Raw genomic sequence first — 27,042 nt, 5'->3', positions numbered from 1 at the left:
CTGCAGCCTCTAGGCAGAAACACACACACCGGCCAATTTAATAGGAACGCCTCGAAATAATGCAAACAACTTCAACCTGCAGCAGCTCATACATGTAGGAAGATTACAGAACACAAGGAGATCCACATTCACATCCTTTAAACATACTTTAAAAGTCTACCTAATAGAGTTAAAGGGACAGTTTGTCCATCATAGTGCTGGTGCGATATAATCCAGATCCATTCATAAAAACTATAATCAATCACTAATAAAATCTGAGCAGTAACTTCCATCACAAATACATCTACTCATCTAATCCAGTATGATCAATAATCAGACTGAAACACTAAGAAACACCGTAGTTACTTACTTACTTTTTAACATCAGAGAAAGCGACATTTAAAAAAAGAAAAGCTAAATACCTACAAGAAAATACTGAAGTAAAAGTACAGATTTTAAAAACTACTTTAAAAAGCAAAAGTACACACAAAAAAATACTCAGTTACAGGAACATGAGTAAATGTAATTAGTTACTTTCCACATCCGCAAGAGTCAGAGAATAGACAGAGATATAAATTATATATATAACAATAACCAAGATATAGTCAGAGGTTTCTAATGTTCTGCTTCACTCAGAGATGGAGAGGGGGTGGACAAAATTATAGAAACCCCCTTCCCCCCTCCCTCTCTTTGGGGGGTGTTACTTCAGAAACTTCTCTCTCAGTTTTTAACTTCAGAGTTCATTCAGAGAGTTTTACCCCGACGGAAACATGGTGAGTTCTCTCTCTCCTTATCTCTCTCTCTTTCTTTATTTTTCTGTTATTCCAGTTTGTGTTAATAAAGATTTGTGGTTTTATTCCAGACGACGTACACAGATAAAGGTGAAAAGGTAAGTTACTGCTTTATCTTTACACTTATTTACACCAGTGGATGTCATCACATTTCTTGTGTTGTCTGACAAACTGCCCAAAAATAATCAATGAACTATAATATAACACAAGGCAAATCAGCAATCTGACTGTTTAGAAGCTGGAAGATGTTGCACTGTAACTGTGTTTTTTTCCCCCTCGTTTTAGAAGCTTTTCCAACATTTTTGTCACTTTATTTTTTTTTACAATGTTTTTGTTGATTTTTTTCAACATTCTTTTATCATTTTCTTCTTTCAAATGCTATCAAATTGACTAAAACACCCAAATTCAATGAAAGTAGTGAACTGATCATTTATTTTACTCGTGAAGAACGTTGTATGGAACCATCCGCGTTATTTATTTTGACAATTTGGTTGAAAAAAATACTAAATATCTTCATTCCTGTCTTCAGCACGAGCGCGGCAGCTTCCTCTGCTTCGATCACCTGACCTTCTGGGTCGGAAACGCCAAACAGGTAACAGGTGTTTATATATCTAACAGGTATCTCCCATTGTCTGATAGATGTATATTTACATATCTAACAGGTATCTCCCACTGTCTGATAGATGTATATTTACATATCTAACAGGTATCTCCCACTGTCTGATAGATGTATATTTACATATCTAACAGATATCTCCCACTGTCTGATAGATGTATATTTACATATCTAACAGGTATCTCCCACTGTCTGAAAGATGTATATTTACATATCTAACAGGTATCTCCCACTGTCTGATAGATGTATATTTACATATCTAACAGGTATCTCCCACTGTCTGATAGATGTATATTTACATATCTAACAGGTATCTCCCACTGTCTGATAGATGTATATTTACATATCTAACAGGTATCTCCCACTGTCTGATAGATGTATATTTACATATCTAACAGGTATCTCCCACTGTCTGATAGATGTATATTTATATATCTAACAGATATCTCCCACTGTCTGATAGATGTATATTTACATATCTAACAGGTATCTCCCACTGTCTGATAGATGTATATTTACATATCTAACAGGTACCTCCCACTGTCTGATAGATGTATATTTACATATCTAACAGGTATCTCCCACTGTCTGATAGATGTATATTTATATATCTAACAGGTATCTCCCACTGTCTGATAGATGTATATTTATATATCTAACAGGTAACTCCCACTGTCTGATAGATTTATATTTACATATCTAACAGGTATCTCCCACTGTCTGATAGATGTATATTTATATATCTAACAGGTATCTCCCACTGTTTGATAGATTTATATTTATATATCTAACAGGTACCTCCCACTGTCTGATAGATGTATATTTACATATCTAACAGGTATCTCCCACTGTCTGATAGATGTATATTTACATATCTAACAGGTATCTCCCACTGTCTGATAGATGTATATTTACATATCTAACAGGTACCTCCCACTGTCTGATAGATGTATATTTATATATCTAACAGGTACCTCCCACTGTCTGATAGATTTATATTTACATATCTAACAGGTACCTCCCACTGTCTGATAGATTTATATTTACATATCTAACAGGTACCTCCCACTGTCTGATAGATGTATATTTATATATCTAACAGGTATCTCCCACTGTCTGATAGATGTATATTTATATATCTAACAGGTATCTCCCACTGTCTGATAGATGTATATTTATATATCTAACAGGTACCTCCCACTGTCTGATAGATGTATATTTACATATCTAACAGGTATCTCCCACTGTCTGATAGATGTATATTTATATATCTAACAGGTACCTCCCACTGTCTGATAGATTTATATTTACATATCTAACAGGTATCTCCCACTGTCTGATAGATGTATATTTATATATCTAACAGGTATCTCCCACTGTCTGATAGATGTATATTTATATATCTAACAGGTACCTCCCACTGTCTGATAGATGTATATTTACATATCTAACAGGTATCTCCCACTGTCTGATAGATGTATATTTATATATCTAACAGGTACCTCCCACTGTCTGATAGATTTATATTTACATATCTAACAGGTATCTCCCACTGTCTGATAGATGTATATTTATATATCTAACAGGTACCTCCCACTGTCTGATAGATTTATATTTACATATCTGAGCAGCTTTACACTCAGATGGAGAGGGAGGAGAAGATGTTAGGATGTCTGAGTGATGCTATTGGCTGCTGTGAGGGGGCGGGGCCTGGCTGAACACCAGCAGAGTTTAACCCTTGTGTTGTCTTCCCGTCCACCATGAACAAAAAACCTTTTCTTTGTTTAAGTTGCTTTTTTTTTCCAATGCTTTGGTCACTTTTTTCAAAATTTTTATGGCTTTTTCCCGACAATTTAGTGACTTTTTCAATGTTTTGGGCACTTTTTTTGGCGCTTTTTCTAAAGTTTGTAGGTCTTCTTTCAGTGTTTTTGACAGTTTTTTCATTGTTTTTGTTGCTTTTCCTAACGTTTGTCGTATTTTGTTTTTTTTTTACATTTTCAGCGCTTATTTCAACGTCCCATATTTTCTGTTGTAAAAAAACTTTTGAAAACGATGCAAATTTGACCCGAGGACAACATGACTAACTGCTGCAGTCAGCTCAGAAGTCAAACTGCAGGAAGAGGGTTGTTGAAGCAACTAGACCACCAGTGTGGGATTATGGGATGTTGCTGCTGTCTCTACACCTTTACATTACAGCATGTCCACATGAAGCATTTAGATATAGAGCTCTTAAAAGTAAAGCACTAACTCCACCTATTTATTACTATATTACTAATATTTCACCCAGGAAACAGGTGGAGATCTCTTTATGCAGCCGTTGAAACGATCGTTACCTCACGCAACGTGTTCTCATGACGGGTTCCTACGCAGTTAGCTGCTCGCCGGCCGGTCATGTGACAGTTCAATTTAGGCGCCAAACCGAGGAGTTCAGATCAGAAAAGAGATGGAGGTTTGGGTTTAAACAGCAGTGTGTAGATGTACGAATGGTCCATGAGAACCGGCTGGAGTCTTAAATAAACACAGCTGACTGTGACATGTAATCAGATTACTTGTGCTGTCTCCAACAGGCGGCCTCCTATTACTGCAACAAGCTGGGCTTCCAGCCGCTGGCGTACCGCGGTCTGGAGACGGGCAGCCGCGACGTGGTCTCGCACGCCGTCAGACAGGGCAAGGTAACGGGAACCACGGGGGGGGGGGCACGTGTGTGTGTGTGTGTGTACATGTATGTCTTTGTGTGTGTGTGTGTGTGTGTGTGTGTGTGTGCAAGTGTGTGTGTGCACTTGTGTGCATGTGTGTGTACGTGTGTGTGTGTGTGTGTGTGTGCACGTGTGGTGTATGTGTGTGTGTGTGTGTGTGTGTGTGTGCACGTGTGGTGTATATGTGTGTGCACGTGTGGTGTATATGTGTGTGCACGTGTGGTATATGTGTGTGCGTGTGTGTGTGTGTGTGTGTGCATGTGTGGTGTATGTGTGTGTGCACGTGTGATGTATGTGTGTGTGTGTGTGCAAGTGTGGTGTATATGTGTGTGTGTGCACGTGTGGTGTGTGCACGTGTGGTGTATGTGTGTGTGTGTGTGTGCACGTGTGGTGTATGTGTGTGTGTGTGTGCACGTGTGGTGTATGTGTGTGTTCACGTGTGGTGTGTGTGTGTGTGTGTGTGTGTGTGTGTGTGTGTGTGTGTGTGTGTGTGGTGTATGTGTGTGTTCATGTGTGGTGTATGTGTGTGTGTGCACGTGTGGTGTACGTGTGTGTGCACGTGTGGTGTATGTGTGTGTTCATGTGTGGTGTATGTGTGTGTGTGTGTGTGTGTGCACGTGTGTGTATCTCATGATGCAGGTTTTAAACATCTGTAAACTGTATTAAAAAACCCAGAAACATAAAAAAAGATTACATAAATAGACTGTGAAAACCCAAAACAAATATTTTACACAAAAACCCCAAAATGCATCACTACAAACACCGATAGAACATCCTCTCCTCTTATTGGTCAGAAATTTGTGTCTCTCATTGGACAGTTTTTTCAGACAAAAAGCCCAAAACAAAATTAAAGCTACAAACTTACATAACTATTTTTTTTGCTTGAACAGTTTTTTTCACAGCGTATCTTTGAAAGTTATTGAAATGTTGACGTTGGCACTTTGTGTTCCAGATCGTCTACGTGTTCTCATCGGCCCTCAACCCTGGAAACAAAGGTACTCTCATACTATCTACTATATACTGGATAACATCTCATACTATCTACTATATACTGGATAACATCTCATACTATCTACTATATACTGGATAACATCTCATACTATCTACTATATACTGGATACAGTATCTACTATATACTGGATAACATCTCATACTATCTACTATATACTGGATAACATCTCATACTATCTACTATATACTGGATAACATCTCATACTATCTACTATATACTGGATACAGTATCTACTATATACTGGATAACATCTCATACTATCTACTATATACTGGATAACATCTCATACTATCTACTATATACTGGATAACATCTCATACTATCTACTATATACTGGATAACATCTCATACTATCTACTATATACTGGATAACATCTCATACTATCTACTATATACTGGATACAGTATCTACTATATACTGGATAACATCTCATACTATCTACTATATACTGGATAACATCTCATACTATCTACTATATACTGGATAACATCTCATACTATCTACTATATACTGGATAACATCTCATACTATCTACTATATACTGGATAACATCTCATACTATAACTATCTACTATATACTGGATAACATCTCATACTATCTACTATATACTGGATAACATCTCATACTATCTACTATATACTGGATAACATCTCATACTATGTAACTATCAGGACTGGAATGTAACTGAGTACATTTACTCCAGTACTGTACTTCAGTCCAAATGTTGAGCTACTTATACTTTCTTTACGTTATCGTTTGTTCCTCTAATACGACACACAGGAGCCTTGTTATGCCACTGGCACTGGAAGTATTCAGATTACTGCAGTAAAAGTAGTAATACCACACTGTATAAATACTCTGTAAAAGTCCTGCAGTGAAAATGTTACAAGTTAAAGTGTGGAAGTGGAAGAAAATGTAGTTAAAGTATTCTCCCATTGTAGAAAGAGTAAAGGATCCAACCAGCTGTGTGTTTAATGGTCTCATCTCAGCGTGACTTGTAGCTGTTATACTGTCGGCTAGTTTACTTTAGAATCAAACATCAGATTTATAAACTACATGTAACTAGTAACTAAAGTAACTAGTAACTAAAGCTGTAACAGATGAATGTAGTGGAGTAACTAAAGTAACTAGTAACTAAAGCTGGAACAGATGAATGTAGTGGAGTAACTAAAGTAACTAGTAACTAAAGCTGGAACAGATGAATGTAGTGGAGTAAAAAGTCCAATATTTCTCTCTGAAATGTAGCGGAGTAGAAGTAGAAAGTGGCATGAAAAGAAAAAGACTCAAGTTAAAGTTAGACTGATGTCATAAACTGGTGTATGTATGACACGCCAATTCATATGCCATTATTGGCGTGTTATCAAGATGCATAATCGCTTTTTAGCGTGTTTATCAACGCCGTTTGGCCTCCGTTGACTTACATTACCTTGTGATTGTGTGTGAATTTACGCCGTAGCAAGTAGTATGAAAGGGGGAGGTTGGAGGTAAGGAGGTTGGTTGGGGGGGAGGATGGGTCAAACACAGGACTCTCACCCAGGAGACCGAGGATCGGGTCCCATGTGTCACATTTCCTAAAATCAACCGTTGCTTTCTTCTTCTCCTAAACTCAACCGTCTGCTGTATACAGTGCTCAAAATGCGTCCAGATAGCACGCCACTTGGCTTAAGAAAGTGGGCGTGTATGTTTACACAAAGTCATGATGTCACGTCGAGTAAAGTCCAAGTAGCTCAACATTTAGACTGAAGTACAGTAGTGGAGTAGATGTACTTAGTTACATTCCAGCGCTGGGTGTGTTTGTGTGGTTGTGAAAGCGTTACTGAGCATTGTGATGTCGTGATGTCGTGATGTGATGTCGTGATGTGATGTCGTGATGTGATGTCGTGATGTTGTGATGTCGTGATGTCGTGATGTTGTGATGTCGTGATGTTGTGATGTCGTGATGTTGTGATGTTGTGATGTCGTGATGTCGTGATGTTGTGATGTTGTGATGTTGATGTGATGTCGTGATGTTGATGTCGTGATGTTGTGATGTCGTGATGTTGTGATGTCGTGATGTCGTGATGTCGTGATGTTGTCATGTCGTGATGTTGTGATGTCGTGATGTGATGTCGTGATGTTGTGATGTCGTGATGTTGTGATGTCGTGATGTTGTGATGTCGTGATGTCGTGATGTCGTGATGTTGTCATGTCGTGATGTCGTGATGTCGTGATGTGATGTCGTGATGTGTGATGTCGTGATGTGATGTCCTGATGTTGTGATGTCGTGATGTGATGTCGTGATGTCGTGATGTTGTGATGTCGTGATGTTGTGATGTGTGATGTCGTGATGTCGTGATGTCGTGATGTGATGTTGTGATGTCGTGATGTTGTGATGTCGTGATGTGATGTCGTGATGTCGTGATGTTGTGATGTCGTGATGTTGTGATGTCGTGATGTGTGATGTCGTGATGTCGTGATGTTGTGATGTCGTGATGTTGTGATGTCGTGATGTTGTGATGTGATGTCGTGATGTTGTGATGTCGTGATGTTGTGATGTCGTGATGTGATGTTGTGATGTCGTGATGTCGTGATGTGATGTCGTGATGTCGTGATGTCGTGATGTTGTGATGTCAGAGATGGGAGATCATCTGGTGAAACACGGAGACGGCGTGAAGGACGTGGCGTTCACCGTGACAGACTGTGACTTCCTCGTGCAGGTTTATACATCTCAACGCTGCTTTTTTTCTAACATTTCTGAACGTTGGATTGATATTTGCGTATACTGATCACATGAGCGTCTGGTTGTTGTCAGAAAGCCAGAGAGAGAGGAGCGCTGATCGTCACGGAGCCGCACACGCTGGAGGATAAGAGCGGGAAGGTCCGGCTGGCCGTGCTGCAGACGGTGAGAAACCTTTCCACATCGCTACAGCTGCAGAGGAGCATTATGGATTGTGTTATATCTCGGGAGCGCATAAAACATGCTCCACGATCAAATAGATATCATTTCACACCGATTCAATATCCCAGAGTTGTACAGGCAGCTGCAGGCGTCAAACAGAACGTGGGGAGAGGGAAAGAATGGCAGCTGAACGTATTAAACTAAGCAGCACGACTTATATCTGCACCTGAGAAATGATATATTTGCTTTTGAGCATGTTTTTATAGGACATAAACCTGAGGCCATAATATTTACTGGTAAGAAGTAGGGCTGGATCCCAGGATTAGAGCTGTAATCGGGCCTTAAAAGTTCAGCCCGACCAGGCCCGAGCCCGACAACTACATGTTGATTGAGAGCTTTTTAAAGCCCTGAACCCGTTTACAGCCCAACATTATTCATATGTGTGCACGCATTTTACATAACCTGAAAGCTTTGGTTTCTACATCAGAACCGGGGGCCAGGTGTAAATGTCCTTTTAGGCCTCTTTCACACGCGTTTTCTGTCTTTCCACACCAGAAAGGTGTCTGACGCGGCGCTGCTGCTGCTGCTGCTAGCCTTGTCTGGACACATAGATAATTCCCATAAACATAAACATAAATATATACTGATCTGATTACAGCAAAGACAACGTCAGCTACAGAATATTTCCTTGTGGATTGACAGCTGCCATATTTAAATTTCATATACATCTGCATTTATGTCAAAACATGGAGACTTTCAAACATCAACATGTCATTTATTAATATGTATTTGTGTCTAAATGACATATAAACATATTTTCCTATTCTATGTTGTCTGGAAACGCTTCCAACACGCTGGCATGTCGCGTGAAAAACAGGCGTCGGTTCTATTTCTAGCACGCACGTGCGTGTCACGCAGGCAGTGTGCACGCTCTAACCCAGTGGTTCGCAACCTTTATTGTGCAAACGCCCCCCCTATCCATTATCCTGGTCCCTAACGCCCCCCATCAAATATTATGTAGGCTAAATGCCCCGAATATTAATGATTACGCCCTAATATAGGCCTATTATTGTTGTTACTATTGTTATCAAAAATAATCAAAAAATCAAATCATTGAATGACAAACAACACATGTATTAGTTTACCAGGTATCAAAAACGCCATGTCAATAGAAATTATATATATTTACAGGGTTAAAAAAAAAAATGCAACCATTTGACATTCAAATGAAATAACAGCAGCCAATCAGAAGGACTAGATATGTAACATTCAAACTATAAATAGGTATTATCAAAAGACCTGCTGCATGGTGGGAACCTCAGCACCTTTAGGAGATGACTATCATCTGAATGTCCTTTTTTGTTTGTGAAGTGACCTTGGGTGTCATGAAATGCGCTTTAATAAAATGTATTATGCTTATTATTATTATTATTATTACAAACACTAACAGTAGCCAATCAGAAACAGCTAGCAATTTAACATTCAAATCTATTTTTCATTCAAATCTAAAATCGAATTGTTCCAACGGAAAACAAGCTGGCACTTATCAAGGGGTAAAAGGAGAAGGATTACACACACACACACACACACACACACACACACACACACACACACACACACACACACACACACACACACACACACACACACACACACACACACACACACACACACACACACACACACACACACACACACACACACAGAAAAAAGTATTTTGGTGATGACAAACGACTTGAAGAACGACACCTACTGCCGAATGGAAATAAGTTTACAACTTTTGAAAGTTAGTGAGAGATGTTTTTAATGCTTAGAAGAGTCTAGGTTTGCTATCGCCTGTCTTGGGAGTAAATAGAAAAAAAAACGTTTGGAGAAAACGCCCCCCACATCGCGCTGTGTTTGGTGGAGGTGTGTGAGAGTCCATAAGAAAGTTTTAAAACACCAAACACAAGCCCTGAACTGGCCGCGAGTTTATGGAACAGCTACATGTTTGCCAAACAACAAAGCTCAGTCTCTTTTCTTTCTCTCTTTCTCCGTGAAATGAAGCTGCATTCAGGTACAGTAGGAAACGTTGTGTTTAATAAACCATCTGACGAAAAACTGTTACTGTGAAATATAAAGTCTACTTGTGCTACATGGGGGGTTACAGAAAACAACAGGACGTCACGGCGATTGTGTTTTTTTCTTATCTCAACGCAGCTTTACTAGTAGCTACAGAGCTCATTTAAGACGATGCTCTGATGTCCCGTTTCCATGAAGGCAGCACGGAGCTGCACCAAACAAAGCTGCCAGAAGCACAGAGAAGTTCTGATACCCGTCTGGTCCAGTAGCAGTGCTGCAAACTGGCAGCTTTTAATGTTGCAGACCACTTATTCTTTAGTAGTTGAAGTGTAAACATGTATTATTATTGTGAATCTTTGGTTTGAACTAGCTTTCTAAAAAACGCCCCCCTTTACAAAATATTGCTTCCAACGCCCCCCATCATCTTCTGAACGCCCCCGTTGAGAAACACTGCTCTAACCGGTTACCATGGGAACCCAAATACACACGCCACGTATCCAGGGTGCAGGAGGCCTAAGACCAAAATGAAAGGATGGATCAGTCACCCCAGCAGAGCTGCTGGTTCAACCCCAACGCGGTAGCAGAACCCTGAGGATCATGCTTTGTGTGTCCTGCAGTACGGAGACACCACGCACACGCTGGTGGAGCGCAGCGGCTACAGTGGCCTCTTCCTGCCGGGCTTCCACCCCCCGCTGTTCAAAGACCCGCTGCTGGCCACACTGTGAGTACACAGTACCAGCTTTTACTACATGTTACACAGTACCAGCTTTTACTACAGTTTACACAGTACCAGCTTTTACTACATGTTACACAGTACCAGCTTTTACTACATGTTACACAGTACCAGCTTTTACTACATGTTACACAGTACCAGCTTTTACTACATGTTACACAGTACCAGCTTTTACTAAAGTCTACCAGGACTCTTCCCATTGAGATCCAGACTCTCTGAGAGAATCTCCCATGATGCAACGGACCCATGATGCTCTGTTTGTGTGTGTGTGTGTGTGTGTGTGTGTGTGTGTCCTGCAGGCCGAGCGGAGAGCTGAACTTCATCGATCACGTGGTGGGAAACCAGCCGGAGGACCACATGGTCCCAGTGGTGGACTGGTAATGTCTCAGTATTAACAGCTGTGTGTCTGTAGAGCGTGATTCACAGTTGTATTTCAGTTTTTACATTTCAAACTGCATCATTTTTTCCACGGAGAGTCTACGTTATCACTTTTTTTTTACAGCATTTTTGAAGTTTTTATTGTTGCATTTCTTTTCTGACATTTTGTGACACTTTTTATAATGTTTTTGTTGGCTTTTTTAAATCAAATGTTTTGTATTTTAACTTGTAGTTACACATCATTTTCTTTTTTAATTTACGGGACAAAGTCCGGCTAACGAGGTGCCAGAAGTGTTTCTGTTATTTGAAGGATTTATTTGTCTTAGAGTGCAGTAGTGGACTGGTAATGTCAGTTCAGATCCAGGTTTTAGGTTCAGGCTACTCTATATTTGGAGCCGGAGGTAGATTAGTTGCTCAGTTAAAGAGTGCAGAGCGTCACTGACACACAGACAACACAACATGGGACAATAAATAACTATACTAGCAGCTAAAGGGCACCAGTGCTAATTAAGATGCTGAAATATCTAATAAATACCAATACCATCCCTGTTTTCATTTGGTTTGGAACTCAGAACATCTCTCCAGAAGAGAGAAGCTGAAACTCGGTGCACGCCGTCATTTAAAGAGGAATCGGTTCTCCGGTGTTTAGTTCAGGGACCTGGGGTACTTTCAGTCTGTTGTTGTGTAACTCTGGTTTTCTGGGGATCAGCATGACTCAGCGTTTTCTTAAGAGGGCCTGCACATCTGGATCTGGTTTCCACGGCGTCAAACGATCACACATGCAGGCAGGCATCGAGAGGCAGCTCTCTGAGCGAGCCAGCTGATTGGCCGATCCTAGAATGAGTGGCTGCAGGAATTTAGACGTGAGGAGCCTCACTCGACCACCTCGTAACTCAAACAGTCACTCAGTCCACCATTCATGCTCTGCAGGCTGGGATTAGCCACAAAAAGAGTAAAAAGCAGCAGAAAAGGGGCGCCTGGGCAGGTCACCTGGTAGAGCATGCACCCATTTCTAGAAGTTTACTCCTCGACGCAGTGGGCCAGGGCTCAGCTCCAACCTGTGGCCCTTTGCTGCATGTCATTCTCTCTCTCTCTCTCTCTCTCTCTCTCTCCTTTCATGTCTTTAGCTGTCCTATATCTCCACTCACTCCACTGGCTTCCCGTCTCCACCAGGATTGAATACAAGGTTTCCCTCCTCACACATCAATGCATCCATGGACACGCCCCTCCCTACCTCAAAGAACTTATCAACCCTCAAAACACAACACGCTCCCTCCGCTCCACTCACTCAAACCTCCTCCACATACCCAGAACCAGACTCAGGACTATGGGAGATAGGGCCTTCTGTGCTGCTGCCCCACGTCTGTGGAATGTCCTCCCTGACACCTTGAGGGCACTTCAATCCACTGGCTGTTTTAAAAAGGCCTTAAGACATTTCTCTTTTGCAAAGCTTTTGGTCCCTTTTAGATGTTTTATTTTAATTTTTTATTCTTGTATTTTAAACTACTTATCTTTTGGGTTTTTTATCATTTTTATTTCTAACCTGTAGCACTTTGAGATCTCTGATGAAAAGAGCATTATAAATTAAATGTATTATTATTATTATTATTATTATTATTATTATATAAATAAAGTTCTAAAATGCCCAAAAAATTATCTTAACAAAAATAAAAAAAACAGCAGAAAAATTCTGGAAAACTTAACATATTAGGGTGGAATATAATGCCAACTTCACGGCCGTATAACGGAACATCAGTGTAGATTTAAAGTATTTACTGAGTAACGTTACATAAGTTTAATAAAACATTTTTGGGAAGTGTGTTTGTACACTTTTATGCTTTTTTGGACCCTTTTTTCCTGGCTTTTTTTCTTTTAGATTAATGCATTATACTTTTTCTTCATCATGTTATCCTGTTATAGATATAGATATTTGAGTGAAATGCTTACATGTCTTTGTGATGGGACAGGTATCAGAGGAACCTTGTCTTTGGGATGGGACAGTTATCAGAGGAACCTTGTGTTAGTGATGGGACAGGTATCAGAGGAACCTTGTGTTAGTGATGGGACAGGTATCAGAGGAACCTTGTGTTTGTGATGGGACAGGTATCAGAGGAACCTTGTGTTTGTGATGGGACAGGTATCAGAGGAACCTTGTGTTTGTGATGGGACAGGTATCAGAGGAACCTTGTGTTTGTGATGGGACAGGTATCAGAGGAACCTTCTGTTCCACCGGTTCTGGTCCGTGGACGACAAGCAGCTGCAGACGGAGTACAGTGCGCTGCGCTCCATCGTCGTGGCCAACCACGAGGAGACGGTGAAGATGCCAATCAACGAGCCGGCCATGGGGAAGAGGAAGTCTCAGATACAGGCACGTTCTTTACACTGAAACCACAAACGTTAAAAAACTGGATTATATGTCTCTATGTTTCTGTGTCTGACCAACAATCTCTGAAAGCTGTAATGTAACCCTACAGAACTAATGGGTCGCTAGCGCTAAACTCCACCAGACTCCATGTAAATAATCAGGACTTTTAGCGTGTATAGAGCCAGCATATCTCCACCAGACTCCATGTAAATAATCAGGACTTTTAGCGTGTATAGAGCCAGCATATCTCCACCAGACTCCATGTAAATAATCAGGACTTTTAGTGTGTATAGAGCCAGCATATCTCCACCAGACTCCATGTAAATAATCACTACTTTCAGCGTGTACAGAGCCAGCATATTTCCACCAGACTCCATGTGAATAATCAGGACTTTTAGCGTGTATAGAGCCAGCATATCTCCACCAGACTCCATGTAAATAATCAGGACTTTTAGCGTGTATAGAGCCAGCATATCTCCACCAGACTCCATGTAAATAATCAGGACTTTTAGTGTGTATAGAGCCAGCATATCTCCACCAGACTCCATGTAAATAATCAGGACTTTTAGTGTGTATAGAGCCAGCATATCTCCACCAGACTCCATGTAAATAATCAGGACTTTCAGCGTGTATAGAGCCAGCATATCTCCACATGTAAATGGGTGAATTAAGATGTTAAACTAAAAGGATCTTACTCTTTAACTAAAAGGTCTATCTCTGTAGGGATCCATCCCATAATGTTGTCAGACACTTAGAATAATAATCTGAGTCTGTCAGTGGCAAAACAGAGACACAAAATACCAAAATTATCCTTTAATAACAGGTATCTTTGTCAACATGTTGTCTCCCAGGAGTATGTGGAGTACTACGGAGGTCCAGGTGTGCAGCACATTGCCATGAACACATCAGATATCATCACTGCAGTAAGTCTACAAAACACTCTGGCTTTGGTTACACTGACACTCTGTAACTTAGAGTGTATGTGTGTGTGTGTGTGTGTGTGTGTGTGTGTGTGTGTGTGTGTGTGTGTGTGTGTGCGTGGTATATGTATGTAAAGCCCTACCCACCAGTCTCTCTCTGTGTGTATCTTGTAGATCCGTAACCTGAAGCAGCGAGGGATGGAGTTCATGAGTGTACCGGACACGTACTACGAGCAGCTGAGAGAAAACCTCAAACACTCAAAGGTCCAGATCTCAGAGGACCTGGATGTTCTGCAGGTTAATACCTTCATATCTTATTCATAACTTCATGTACAGTTACTGATCCTGTCACAAGATGTCAGGTCTAAGGAACAGGGAACGGCTTGGACCCACAGTGTCTATATACAATTTGGGCCAAAATTAAGTTACATGTTCGCAGTTTGTGTTTGGAGTGTCAAACTCAGTTTGTCTAAGTGCAACATCAAGGACCAGACATGTAGAGCTAATTCACATGCATTTATCCAAAAAGTAAAATATCATTGACTATATAACGGTATTGTCCCCTTTTTTTCTGCAACATTTTGTTGCTTTTTTGTCACAATTTTCAACTTTTGTCAAACTTCGGTCGACATAAAGCCCTAAAGAGTCAGCAAAGAGTTATGCTGTTATGCTAAGTCAACGTTAGATAGCCTAACCTGAACCCTACCAACGGCACAATGTTTAGCTAGCCAGCTTTGCGGAGTGCCAAATGTCATTATTTTTATCCTCAGACGCACAAATGTGCTTTACATAAACGTAACTAAACCGACTTTCACTCAATTGCAGTTTATGTCATGTTGGTTTGTCGTGTCGTGACTTGAAGTCATAATTTACGGGCTAAAAATTGTGTCTGGAACGCAGCATTACAGAGTTTAGCAAATTAAACAATAATTAGGTTTTTACAAACTCTCTGGTTCTGGGGGAGTTTCAAAGTCATCAGGTCAAAGTGTAAAAAGGCGTCAAAAAATGAACCTAAATTGATATGCGGGCCAAATTAAAATCTGCGAGGGGCCGGATTCGGCACGCGGGCCTCGAGTTTGACACATGATGTGGACTGAACATTAAACCCTACTCCAATAATCCATTCTGGGTTTTTGCAGAAGTTTTGTTGACGTTTTTTTTTTTTTTTTTTTTTTTACAACTTTATTGATGTTTTTGTCGCTTTTTGAGGCAGACATGTCCCGGGACCTCCCTAGATAGTTAGAGATCTCAACCCCCCCCTTCCCCATAGACCCTTAAGATCTGGATTGTGTGTGTGTGTGTGTCTGTGTGTGTGTGTGTGTGTGTGTGTGTGTCTGTGTGTGTGTGTGTGTTTGTGTTACTCACACATCCAGGCGCTGAACATCTTGGTGGACTACGATGACAATGGGTATTTACTCCAGATCTTCACCAAGCCGGTTCAGGATCGGCCCACCGTGTTTTTGGAAGTGATTCAGAGACACAATCACCAGGTGAGGCCGCCGCTACTATACACACACACACACACACATACACAGACAGACACACACACACACAGACACACACACACACACACGTCTACATGTATTGAGAAAAATGACTAAACGTCAAAAATAGTGGGGAAAAAATGACGTCAAAAGGCGACAAATGTCCGAAAAAGCATCTAAAACAAAAATTGAAAAAGGTGAAAAAAACTACGAAAGAAGCAACAAACTTCAGAAACACCTCCAGAAAGTCGCAAAAACATAAAAAAATTGTATAATTTCTTCTTCTTTTTTAAGGCGATAAACCCACCAAAATAATCAACATAAACGTCAAAAAAGAGCAAAACAAGCTCCACTAACAGCCAAGTTTTGATTATTGGGGGGGTTGTAACCTAAAGTACGCCTATGCTTTATAACAACATACGGTCTCAGGAAGTTAAACGTGGGATTTCTCGGCAGGGCTTTGGTGACACACACACAAGACAGACAGACAGACAGACAGACAGACAGACAGACAGACAGACAGACAGACAGACAGACAGACAGAAGTTAAACGTGTGATTTCTCGGCAGGGCTTTGGTGCAGGAAACTTCAAGTCTCTGTTTGCAGCCATCGAAGCCGATCAGAACCTTCGGGGAAATCTGACGGTCCTGACGCCCAACGGAGACTCAAACAACATGTGATCCCAGCGCTCACTTCTCTTTATACTTATAGAAATATACCAATAACGTGCTACAGTTACAAATGCACAAAGCTTGTTTTTTTATCAAAGTTGTTACTCTTTAATGTCTCTGTGAGTTGCATGTTTTATTACAACAGAGTAGTACCTTATTATAATCTCTCCTGATGTTTCTGGAAGACTTTGTTACAACTTTACAATGATTTTCTTTTTTATAAAATGTTAACAAGAAAAAAAGACATTCTGGGACAAGCTTGACTCAAGCAGAACATCTTCTAAAGCTTTCATGAATGAAAACATTTAACTGTACACCTCTGTTATCCTTTGTTGTAACAGAAAACATATCTGTATGAATGTGTGAAACTTCATAAACCAGATGTTTTACCACTAAATGTTTGCAGTTAACACGCTTCTCTGTCCTGATTCTTTCTCACGGTACATGTCCACTGTCAGCGTCATTTCAACGCTTGCCATTATCTCTAGCAACGAAGCAGCTGTGCAATGCATTCAGGGAGCCTCGCAGGGAGAAGCGGACCGTCTAGTCGCCCGCTCCTCATTTGCATAAAGTTGAATCCAGCCAACTTTATGCAAATGAGGAGTGGCCGTTTTGGCTCGCCGCCTCTCACAAGCTACCGTAAATCTGAGTGTTGTTGATCTGAAATAAATACAGAACACGTGGAAAGACTACACTACCCACAATCCTTAGCGTTAACAGTGACGTTCCACTGATTGGTTTGCTGTTACCATGGAAATGTTTACCAAATCCACAACGTTTCTACCGTTGAAGTCTCTGATAGTTTCTGTCCAGCCTTGTTTCTCTTTTTTGCCCTTTTCAAAATTTAGTTTAGCGCCAAAATCAAAAGTTTTATGGTCACGATTCCTCTCGTAGCTGCTTGGCTCGGTTCCAGGTTCAACCCTCCTGTTGTCCTCGGGTCTTCCCGTTGATTACCGGAAGGTGTTTACGTAGGTGGAGCGTTCAATGCAGCAGGCTGTGAGGAAGTGGACATGGAACTGGTGAACAGAAAAAGTTGTTGTTTGGCAGAACTTTCAGTCAAAAGAAGGCCATTCAAGTCCAGCTCCATGTTCAATCTGTTCAACGCTGATTGGTCTGGTGGTGGCGAGGACCCTAAACTATACACAACATGGCCGCTGTTACAACATCTGGTCTGAAACATCCGAAAGAATACGAGTTGTGCATGAAGGAATCTCCAGACAGCAGGCAGAATGCAGCAACTTCAGATACGGCAAAGGAAGGACAGTCCCTGTTTACTTCATTCATGTGTTTACTGGGTTCATGGACTGAGGACGGGAGGAGGAGTCAGCACAATCTCAACCAGGGGATTCGGTATTTGGCCGAACCCTGAAAATCTAGATTTGGTGCATCCCTAGTGAGAAGTCATATTCTTGCAAAACATGTGGAAAAGATTTCAGCCAAAATAGTGGCTTGTTGGTCCAAGTGAGAACTCACACAGAGAGAGTTGCATCCCTACTCGATGGTTACCACACATTGATCGCCTGGCGTTTACAGGCGGAGTGCAGTAGAGTCTGTGGATCCACGCGACTACGCAGGCGGACTGTCGCTCCCTGTGTGAAGAACCCATAATAATCCGACCCTCTGTCAGAGTTTAGTTGAGGGAGCCGCGGCAGCTCTCCGCTCCACACAAACAAGGGATCTTGGTCTCCTCTATGGGGAACTTGTAGTCGTACGTGACCTCTTCGTTGATGCTGATCGGCTGCCGGGAGTAAATCACGATCTTCTTCTGAGACTCCACACTGATGATCTTTGCATAACAGTTAGGCTGCAGAAGACACAACGGAGATTGTGTTTAAATAAAGTCATTTAAAAGACAAGATGTACCAGGGTTCAACAATAAAGGTTTTCCAAAGGCCCGGGGAAAGTAAAACGCAGCATGCGTAACTTTGGGAGGGTTGAGATCTCTAAATATCAATATGTTGAAAAAACTAAAATATTGAACAAAATGTGGAAAAAACATCAAAAGATTTGTCTAATTTATATAATGTATGTATACACACATAAATATATATATTTATCCTCCAGGAAAACACAACCATGTTGCATTGTGGTACATGGGAGTAAAATGTAGGGTACATCGTATGTACGCTCAGATTAGCTGTGCATTGTGGGTATTTTATAGTGGACTACTGTATATAGTGAAGGAAATTGAATCCCAACCCACTATGTAGTATAGCGAACTATTCCTGCAGTTTATATCTCATCCAGAGTCCCTTTAATCCCAGCCGGAGCAGCTGTTACTCACGCTGCAGCTGTGGTTGATGAAGCGCGACAGGTTCCCCCATTTGGTAGCATCGATGATGGTTTCCTGGTCCACCCGGAACAGATAGCTGCTCCCGATGCCCTGCTCCTCGTACCGCTGCTCCCTCATGTCAGCCACCACCTGAACACAAACAAAACACACGCCAGAGTCGGTTGTTTCTGTCGCTCTGGAAAGTACCACAACACCCAACAGGTCCCAACGGGCCCCAACGGGCCCCATCAGGTCCCAAATCTTCACACTGCCTCCACGTGTCAACCTACTGCATTTTGGGTCCAAGCTAGACATAGACACTGACAATTATTGTGTTAAAAATGAAGATCAGTGTTTCCCAAAAAGCCCAAGATAAACGTCCTCAAATGTTCACATTTAACAAGCTGACATCACACAAGTTTACCTGGTTTATCATAAAGAAATTACTCAAACTGATTAATCAAGAGAGCCAGATATGCTGAAGGAAACACGGCTGAGGCGTTTACGGAAAACAAACTTACTTGTTGCTTACAGTTTCAGGAGATTTGACAAACACGTTACGTGACAGCCATCTGTCAGCAACAGTTAACTAAAATAAATCCTCGCTCCCCCTTGAATATTTCCCTCCAAGCTTCCAGATATCGGGGACAGCCCTAAGTTTGACTGTGTCTTACCTGTCTGATGATTTGTCCCACGTACTCGATCACCATCTCGTCTGCTGCGATCGGCTCCATGGCGAACAGGCCCCACTCGTGAATATGACTCCGGCTGAAACGGATCCTCTTCTTCCGGAACTGAGAAACACAGAGACGTAAAGAAACACGTTGTGAACACAGGCTGCAAGAGCTGCACATACGGACATGATTTAATCACTTAATCACCATTTAAATCAAGGCTGTTCCTCCCCTGAAAAACTCCCCCAGAGTCGTTTGTTCCAGCAGCAGTTGCGTCCTATAGATTTTCGATATTTATTTCAACATTTAATGCTTTTTTGTCGCTTTTTTCACGCTGTTTTTAAGGAGAAAACACAAGACTTTCACCCAGGAAACAGGTGTTCATGTCCTGAAGAAGTTAAGGAGAAAACACAAGAATTTCACCCAGGAAACAGGTGTTCATGTCTTGGAAGAAGTTAAGGAGAAAACACTAGACTTTCACTCAGGAAACCGGTGTTCATGTCCTGAAGAAGTTAAGGAGAAAACACAAGACTTTCACCCAGGAAACAGGTGTTCATGTCCTGGAAGAAGTTAAGGAGAAAACACAAGACTTTCACCCAGGAAACAGGTGTTCATGTCCTGAAGAAGTTAAGGAGAAAATACAAGACTTTCACCCAGGAAACAGGTGTTAATGTCCTGGAAGAGGTTAAGGAGAAAACACAAGACTTTCACCCAGGAAACAGGTGTTCATGTCCTGGAAGAAGTTAAGGAGAAAACACAAGACTATCACTCAGGAAACAGGTGTTAATGTCCTGGAAGAAGTTAAGGAGAAAACACAAGACTTTCACCCAGGAAACAGGTGTTCATGTCCTGGAAGAAGTTAAGGAGAAAACAAGACTTTCACCCAGGAAACAGGTGTTCATGTCCTGAAGAAGTTAAGGAGAAAATACAAGACTTTCACCCAGGAAACAGGTGTTCATGTCCTGGAAGAAGTTAAGGAGAAAACACAAGACTTTCACCCAGGAAACAGGTGTTCATGTCCTGGAAGACGTTAAGGAGAAAACACAAGACTTTCACCCAGGAAACAGGTGTTCATGTCCTGAAGAAGTTAAGGAGAAAATACAAGACTTTCACCCAGGAAACAGGTGTTCATGTCCTGAAGAAGTTAAGGAGAAAACACAAGACTTTCACCCAGGAAACAGGTGTTCATGTCCTGGAAGAGGTTAAGGAGAAAACACAAGACTTTCACCCAGGAAACAGGTGTTAATGTCCTGGAAGAAGTTAAGGAGAAAACACAAGACTTTCACCCAGGAAACAGGTGTTCATGTCCTGGAAGAGGTTAAGGAGAAAACACAAGACTTTCACCCAGGAAACAGGTGTTAATGTCCTGGAAGAAGTTTAGGAGAAAACACAAGACTTTCACTCAGGAAACAGGTGTTAATGTCCTGGAAGAAGTTAAGGAGAAAACACAAGACTTTCACCCAGGAAACAGGTGTTCATGTCCTGGAAGACGTTAAGGAGAAAACACAAGACTTTCACCCAGGAAACAGGTGTTCATGTCCTGGAAGAAGTTGAGGAGAAAACACAAGACTTTCACCCCGGAAACAGGTGTTCATGTCCTGAAGAAGTTAAGGAGAAAATACAAGACTTTCACCCAGGAAACAGGTGTTCATGTCCTGAAGAAGTTAAGGAGAAAACACAAGACTTTCACCCAGGAAACAGGTGTTCATGTCCTGGAAGAGGTTAAGGAGAAAACACAAGACTTTCACCCAGGAAATAGGTGTTAATGTCCTGGAAGAAGTTAAGGAGAACACACAAGACTTTCACCCAGGAAACAGGTGTTCATGTCCTGGAAGAGGTTAAGGAGAAAACACAAGACTTTCACCCAGGAAACAGGTGTTAATGTCCTGGAAGAAGTTTAGGAGAAAACACAAGACTTTCACTCAGGAAACAGGTGTTAATGTCCTGGAAGAAGTTAAGGAGAAAACACAAGACTTTCACCCAGGAAACAGGTGTTCATGTCCTGGAAAAAGAAGTTGAGGAGAAAACACAAGACTTTCACTCAGGAAACAGGTGTTCATGTCTTGGAGAAGTTAAGGAGAAAACACAAGACTTTCACCCAGGAAACAGGTGTTCATGTCCTGGAAGAGGTTAAGGAGAAAACACAAGACTTTCACCCAGGAAACAGGTGTTAATGTCCTGGAAGAAGTTAAGGAGAAAACACAAGACTTTCACTCAGGAAACAGGTGTTAATGTCCTGGAAGAAGTTAAGGAGAAAACACAAGACTTTCACCCAGGAAACAGGTGTTCATGTCCTGGAAGAAGTTAAGGAGAAAACACAAGACTTTCACTCAGGAAACAGGTGTTAATGTCCTGGAAGAAGTTAAGGAGAAAACACAAGACTTTCACCCAGGAAACAGGTGTTCATGTCCTGGAAGAAGTTAAGGAGAAAACAAGACTTTCACCCAGGAAACAGGTGTTCATGTCCTGAAGAAGTTAAGGAGAAAATACAAGACTTTCACCCAGGAAACAGGTGTTCATGTCCTGGAAGAAGTTAAGGAGAAAACACAAGACTTTCACCCAGGAAACAGGTGTTCATGTCCTGGAAGACGTTAAGGAGAAAACACAAGACTTTCACCCAGGAAACAGGTGTTCATGTCCTGAAGAAGTTAAGGAGAAAAAAATACAAGACTTTCACCCAGGAAACAGGTGTTCATGTCCTGAAGAAGTTAAGGAGAAAACACAAGACTTTCACCCAGGAAACAGGTGTTCATGTCCTGGAAGAGGTTAAGGAGAAAACACAAGACTTTCACCCAGGAAACAGGTGTTAATGTCCTGGAAGAAGTTAAGGAGAAAACACAAGACTTTCACCCAGGAAACAGGTGTTCATGTCCTGGAAGAGGTTAAGGAGAAAACACAAGACTTTCACCCAGGAAACAGGTGTTAATGTCCTGGAAGAAGTTTAGGAGAAAACACAAGACTTTCACTCAGGAAACAGGTGTTAATGTCCTGGAAGAAGTTAAGGAGAAAACACAAGACTTTCACCCAGGAAACAGGTGTTCATGTCCTGGAAGACGTTAAGGAGAAAACACAAGACTTTCACCCAGGAAACAGGTGTTCATGTCCTGGAAGAAGTTGAGGAGAAAACACAAGACTTTCACCCGGAAACAGGTGTTCATGTCCTGAAGAAGTTAAGGAGAAAATACAAGACTTTCACCCAGGAAACAGGTGTTCATGTCCTGAAGAAGTTAAGGAGAAAACACAAGACTTTCACCCAGGAAACAGGTGTTCATGTCCTGGAAGAGGTTAAGGAGAAAACACAAGACTTTCACCCAGGAAATAGGTGTTAATGTCCTGGAAGAAGTTAAGGAGAACACACAAGACTTTCACCCAGGAAACAGGTGTTCATGTCCTGGAAGAGGTTAAGGAGAAAACACAAGACTTTCACCCAGGAAACAGGTGTTAATGTCCTGGAAGAAGTTTAGGAGAAAACACAAGACTTTCACTCAGGAAACAGGTGTTAATGTCCTGGAAGAAGTTAAGGAGAAAACACAAGACTTTCACCCAGGAAACAGGTGTTCATGTCCTGGAAGAAGTTGAGGAGAAAACACAAGACTTTCACTCAGGAAACAGGTGTTCATGTCTTGGAGAAGTTAAGGAGAAAACACAAGACTTTCACCCAGGAAACAGGTGTTCATGTCCTGGAAGAGGTTAAGGAGAAAACACAAGACTTTCACCCAGGAAACAGGTGTTAATGTCCTGGAAGAAGTTAAGGAGAAAACACAAGACTTTCACTCAGGAAACCGGTGTTAATGTCCTGGAAGAAGTTAAGGAGAAAACACAAGACTTTCACCCAGGAAACAGGTGTTCATGTCCATGGAAGAAGTTAAGGAGAAAACAAGACTTTCACCCAGGAAACAGGTGTTCATGTCCTGAAGAAGTTAAGGAGAAAATACAAGACTTTCACCCAGGAAACAGGTGTTCATGTCCTGGAAGAAGTTAAGGAGAAAACACAAGACTTTCACTCAGGAAACCGGTGTTCATGTCCTGAAGAAGTTAAGGAGAAAACACAAGACTTTCACCCAGGAAACAGGTGTTCATGTCCTGAAGAAGTTGAGGAGAAAACACAAGACTTTCACCCAGGAAACAGGTGTTCATGTCCTGGAAGAAGTTAAGGAGAAAACACAAGACTTTCACCCAGGAAACAGGTGTTCATGTCCTGGAAGAGGTTAAGGAGAAAACACAAGACTTTCACCCAGGAAACAGGTGTTAATGTCCTGGAAGAAGTTAAGGAGAAAACACAAGACTTTCACTCAGGAAACAGGTGTTAATGTCCTGGAAGAAGTTAAGGAGAAAACACAAGACTTTCACCCAGGAAACAGGTGTTCATGTCCTGGAAGAAGTTAAGGAGAAAATACAAGACTTTCACCCAGGAAACAGGTGTTCATGTCCTGGAAGAAGTTAAGGAGAAAAACACAAGACTTTCACTCAGGAAACCGGTGTTCATGTCCTGAAGAAGTTAAGGAGAAAACACAAGACTTTCACCCAGGAAACAGGTGTTCATGTCCTGGAAGAAGTTAAGGAGAAAACACAAGACTTTCACCCAGGAAACAGGTGTTCATGTCCTGGAAGAGGTTAAGGAGAAAACACAAGACTTTCACCCAGGAAACAGGTGTTAATGTCCTGGAAGAAGTTAAGGAGAAAACACAAGACTTTCACTCAGGAAACAGGTGTTAATGTCCTGGAAGAAGTTAAGGAGAAAACACAAGACTTTCACCCAGGAAACAGGTGTTCATGTCCTGGAAGAAGTTAAGGAGAAAACAAGACTTTCACCCAGGAAACAGGTGTTCATGTCCTGAAGAAGTTAAGGAGAAAATACAAGACTTTCACCCAGGAAACAGGTGTTCATGTCCTGGAAGAAGTTAAGGAGAAAACACAAGACTTTCACTCAGGAAACAGGTGTTCATGTCCTGAAGAAGTTAAGGAGAAAACACAAGACTTTCACCCAGGAAACAGGTGTTCATGTCCTGAAGAAGTTGAGGAGAAAACACAAGACTTTCACCCAGGAAACAGGTGTTCATGTCCTGGAAGAAGTTAAGGAGAAAACACAAGACTTTCACCCAGGAAACAGGTGTTCATGTCCTGGAAGAAGTTAAGGAGAAAACACAAGACTTTCACCCAGGAAACAGGTGTTCATGTCCTGAAGAAGTTAAGGAGAAAACACAAGACTTTCACCCAGGAAACAGGTGTTCATGTCCTGAAGAAGTTAAGGAGAAAACACAAGACTTTCACCCAGGAAACAGGTGTTCATGTCCTGAAGAAGTTAAGGAGAAAACACAAGACTTTCACCCAGGAAACAGGTGTTCATGTCACTTTTCTTGGCTAAACTCAACTCTAACTGCCTCTAAAGGGCCCTCCCTTCACAGTGTTCTGTACCCAGCTCACATTCACCTTTTCTCCACTAAATTTAAACTGTAAAGAGACGCTAAATATACGCTGTGTGAGCGGCCAGCCGTCGCCGTGGTTACAGAGAATATCATAAGACTGTGTTGGTCACCTTGAGCTGGTTGAACTTGAGCAGGTCACTGTCGCAGCTGAAGGACGCCAGCAGGCGGCGCTGCTCCGAGCGGAAGTCCGATCCAGCACGCAGCGAACTCGTTCCCTGCTGAAACACAAGACGGCATTAACCCTCCTGGTGTCCTCGGGTCGAATTCGTATATCAGAAATTTGAGTTTTCTTTCAACCAAATTGCCAAAAAACATAACGTGGATGGTTCCATGCAACCATTAACTCTTCACAAGTTAAATAAATGATCAGTTCACTTCTTTCATCGAATTTGGGTGCATTATTTACTTTTATAGCATTTGAAAAAAAAAAGATCAAAGAACATTGGAAAAAACAACAAAAATGTCAAAAAGTGCAAAAAAAAATCATCAACAATAACATCGAAAATTTGTGACAAAAAATGGGGACAAAAGTGACCAAAAAGTCGAGAAAAGAGACGGCAGAGGTGTGTGTGTGTCTTTGTGTATATGTGTGTCTCTGTGTGTGTATGTGTGTCTTTGTGTGTGTGTGTCTGTGTGTGTGTGTGTGTGTGTGTCTGTCTGTGTGTGTGTGTGTGTGTGTGTGTGTGTGTGTGTGTGTGTGTGTGTGTGTGTGTGTGTGTGAGAGACGGCCCTCTTCTACAACGACATTGATACAAATTTCAAAGACTGAAACACAACAAACAACACAGAATAAATAAATTAGGATCAAAAGGAAAAGAAACTATGATTCAGAAACAATGTCAAAATGCTGAAAAAGCAAAAACAAAAACGTTGGAGTTGTTAAAGCATCAGAAACCGCTGAAATCTGGTCTCGGGTACAGACGAACTGGTTCGGGCCGGCTCCGAGTACAAGTACCTGAACATGTGTACTTAAGTAAATGTACTTAGTTACATTCCTGGGTGGGTACCTGAGAGCTGGTCGAGGGAAGCTCAGCCGCCGGCGTCGTCTCGTTGAGATATTTCATCTTCTCTCTCCGGCTGATTCTGTAGAAACCTTCGCTGCGAGCAGAGCCGGTCCGGTGATCGTGTTCCGAACTCTTCTCCGCCGCGACTTTAGTCAGTGAGACGCAGCTCAGGATCAACACAACGTGATTCACAGACAATTAGGTTACCGTTTCAGGACGTTTCAGACAAAAGCAAGACAAAACAGACAAAAAACACAAAAAAAAGTGACAAAAATGACTTTTATTTACCTTTTTTTCCGACATTTTCAAAGCTTTTTTTAACGGCCTTTTATGTTGAAGTTTTAGTCACTTTTTCAATAAATCTTTGCACTTTTTTTCAACTATTTTTGAAGCCTTTTCAGAACTTTTTTGTCCAGAAGTTTTTGATGGGGGAGGTGATGGTGCAGTGGATATGACAGTGGATATAACATATTCCTTTGGTGCAGGAGACCTGGGTTCAAATCCCACTGAGATACATCAACCAATGTGTCCCTGAGCAAGACACTTAGCTCCTAGTTGCTCCAGAGGTGTGCGACCTCTGATGTGTGTGTATATATAGCAATTGTAAGTCGCTTTGGATAAAAGCGTCAGCTAAATGACATGTAATGATTATTTTAATATTTTGTATCCTTTTTTCTTCGACATTTTTAAGCTTTTTTTAATGGCCTTTTATTTTGACGTTTTTGATGATTATTTCAATATTTTTTCTTTCTTTTAAACATTTTTAAAACATTATTTTAACGGCCTTTTATTTTGACGTTTTTGATGATTATTTCAATATTTTTTCTTTCTTTTAAACATTTTTAAAACATTTTTTAATGGCCTTTTATTTTGAATTTTTTTTTTGCTTTTTTCGACAAAATCTTAGTGCTTTTTGGACATTTTTGACGCTTTCAGGAAGAAGAAAAAATGTCGACGTTTTGTTGATCATTTCAACATTTCTGACAGTATTTTTAATATAATATAGAACCTTTAGCATTGCGCAAATCCAACCAAACTGAAACCAGCTTGTGTTGATCTGGTGTAATCTGTTAAAGGATA

At 41.2% G+C, this 27,042-nt stretch overlaps 2 protein-coding genes across 3 annotated transcripts; one reads left to right on the top strand and one right to left on the bottom strand.

The window, feature by feature from the left end:
- Positions 1-746: 746 nt before the first annotated feature.
- On the top strand, positions 747-16,832 carry hpdb (4-hydroxyphenylpyruvate dioxygenase b). The gene is made up of 14 exons (XM_028577487.1): positions 747-752; positions 842-868; positions 1,300-1,362; positions 3,954-4,058; positions 5,035-5,077; positions 7,710-7,792; positions 7,888-7,977; positions 10,653-10,756; positions 11,068-11,145; positions 13,352-13,514; positions 14,363-14,434; positions 14,606-14,728; positions 15,805-15,921; positions 16,485-16,832. The coding sequence occupies exons 1-14, from the start codon at positions 750-752 to the stop codon at positions 16,593-16,595; spliced, it is 1,182 nt and encodes a 393-aa protein (XP_028433288.1). The 5' UTR covers positions 747-749; the 3' UTR covers positions 16,596-16,832.
- A 1,026-nt stretch (positions 16,833-17,858) lies between these two features.
- On the bottom strand, positions 17,859-26,248 carry LOC114555231 (histone-lysine N-methyltransferase SETD1B-A). Of its 2 annotated transcripts, none has more exons than XM_028577482.1 (5): positions 25,966-26,248; positions 25,069-25,176; positions 19,533-19,652; positions 18,871-19,008; positions 17,859-18,390 (listed from the first exon to the last, which is right to left on the bottom strand). In XM_028577482.1, the coding sequence occupies exons 1-5, from the start codon at positions 26,020-26,022 to the stop codon at positions 18,217-18,219; spliced, it is 597 nt and encodes a 198-aa protein (XP_028433283.1). In that variant the 5' UTR covers positions 26,023-26,248; the 3' UTR covers positions 17,859-18,216. The 2 variants fall into 2 exon arrangements, with proteins under 2 accessions (XP_028433283.1, XP_028433284.1); XM_028577483.1 differs by having other exon boundaries at positions 25,069-25,173.
- Positions 26,249-27,042: the final 794 nt, after the last annotated feature.

Source organism: Perca flavescens, chromosome 5, assembly GCF_004354835.1.
Source record: "Perca flavescens isolate YP-PL-M2 chromosome 5, PFLA_1.0, whole genome shotgun sequence".
In the NCBI taxonomy this organism is placed as follows: domain Eukaryota; kingdom Metazoa; phylum Chordata; class Actinopteri; order Perciformes; family Percidae; genus Perca; species Perca flavescens.
The sequence above is the reverse complement of the archived record's forward strand: the minus strand, read 5'-3'. Positions and strand labels throughout refer to the sequence as shown.

What these genes read in the sequence shown, in the direction of transcription:
- LOC114555231 (XM_028577482.1), bottom strand. Translation starts at nt 26,022, where the DNA reads ATGAAATATCTCAACGAGACGACGCCGGCGGCTGAGCTTCCCTCGACC. An exon ending in TTCCCTCGACCAGCTCTCAG is followed by an intron (nt 25,177 to 25,965) that starts GTACCCACCCAG and finishes CTTGTGTTTCAG; the next exon opens with CAGGGAACGAGTTCGCTGCG. An exon ending in TCAAGTTCAACCAGCTCAAG is followed by an intron (nt 19,653 to 25,068) that starts GTGACCAACACA and finishes TGTGTTTCTCAG; the next exon opens with TTCCGGAAGAAGAGGATCCG.
- hpdb (XM_028577487.1), top strand. An exon ending in ACACAGATAAAGGTGAAAAG is followed by an intron (nt 869 to 1,299) that starts GTAAGTTACTGC and finishes TCCTGTCTTCAG; the next exon opens with CACGAGCGCGGCAGCTTCCT. An exon ending in CATCAGATATCATCACTGCA is followed by an intron (nt 14,435 to 14,605) that starts GTAAGTCTACAA and finishes TGTATCTTGTAG; the next exon opens with ATCCGTAACCTGAAGCAGCG.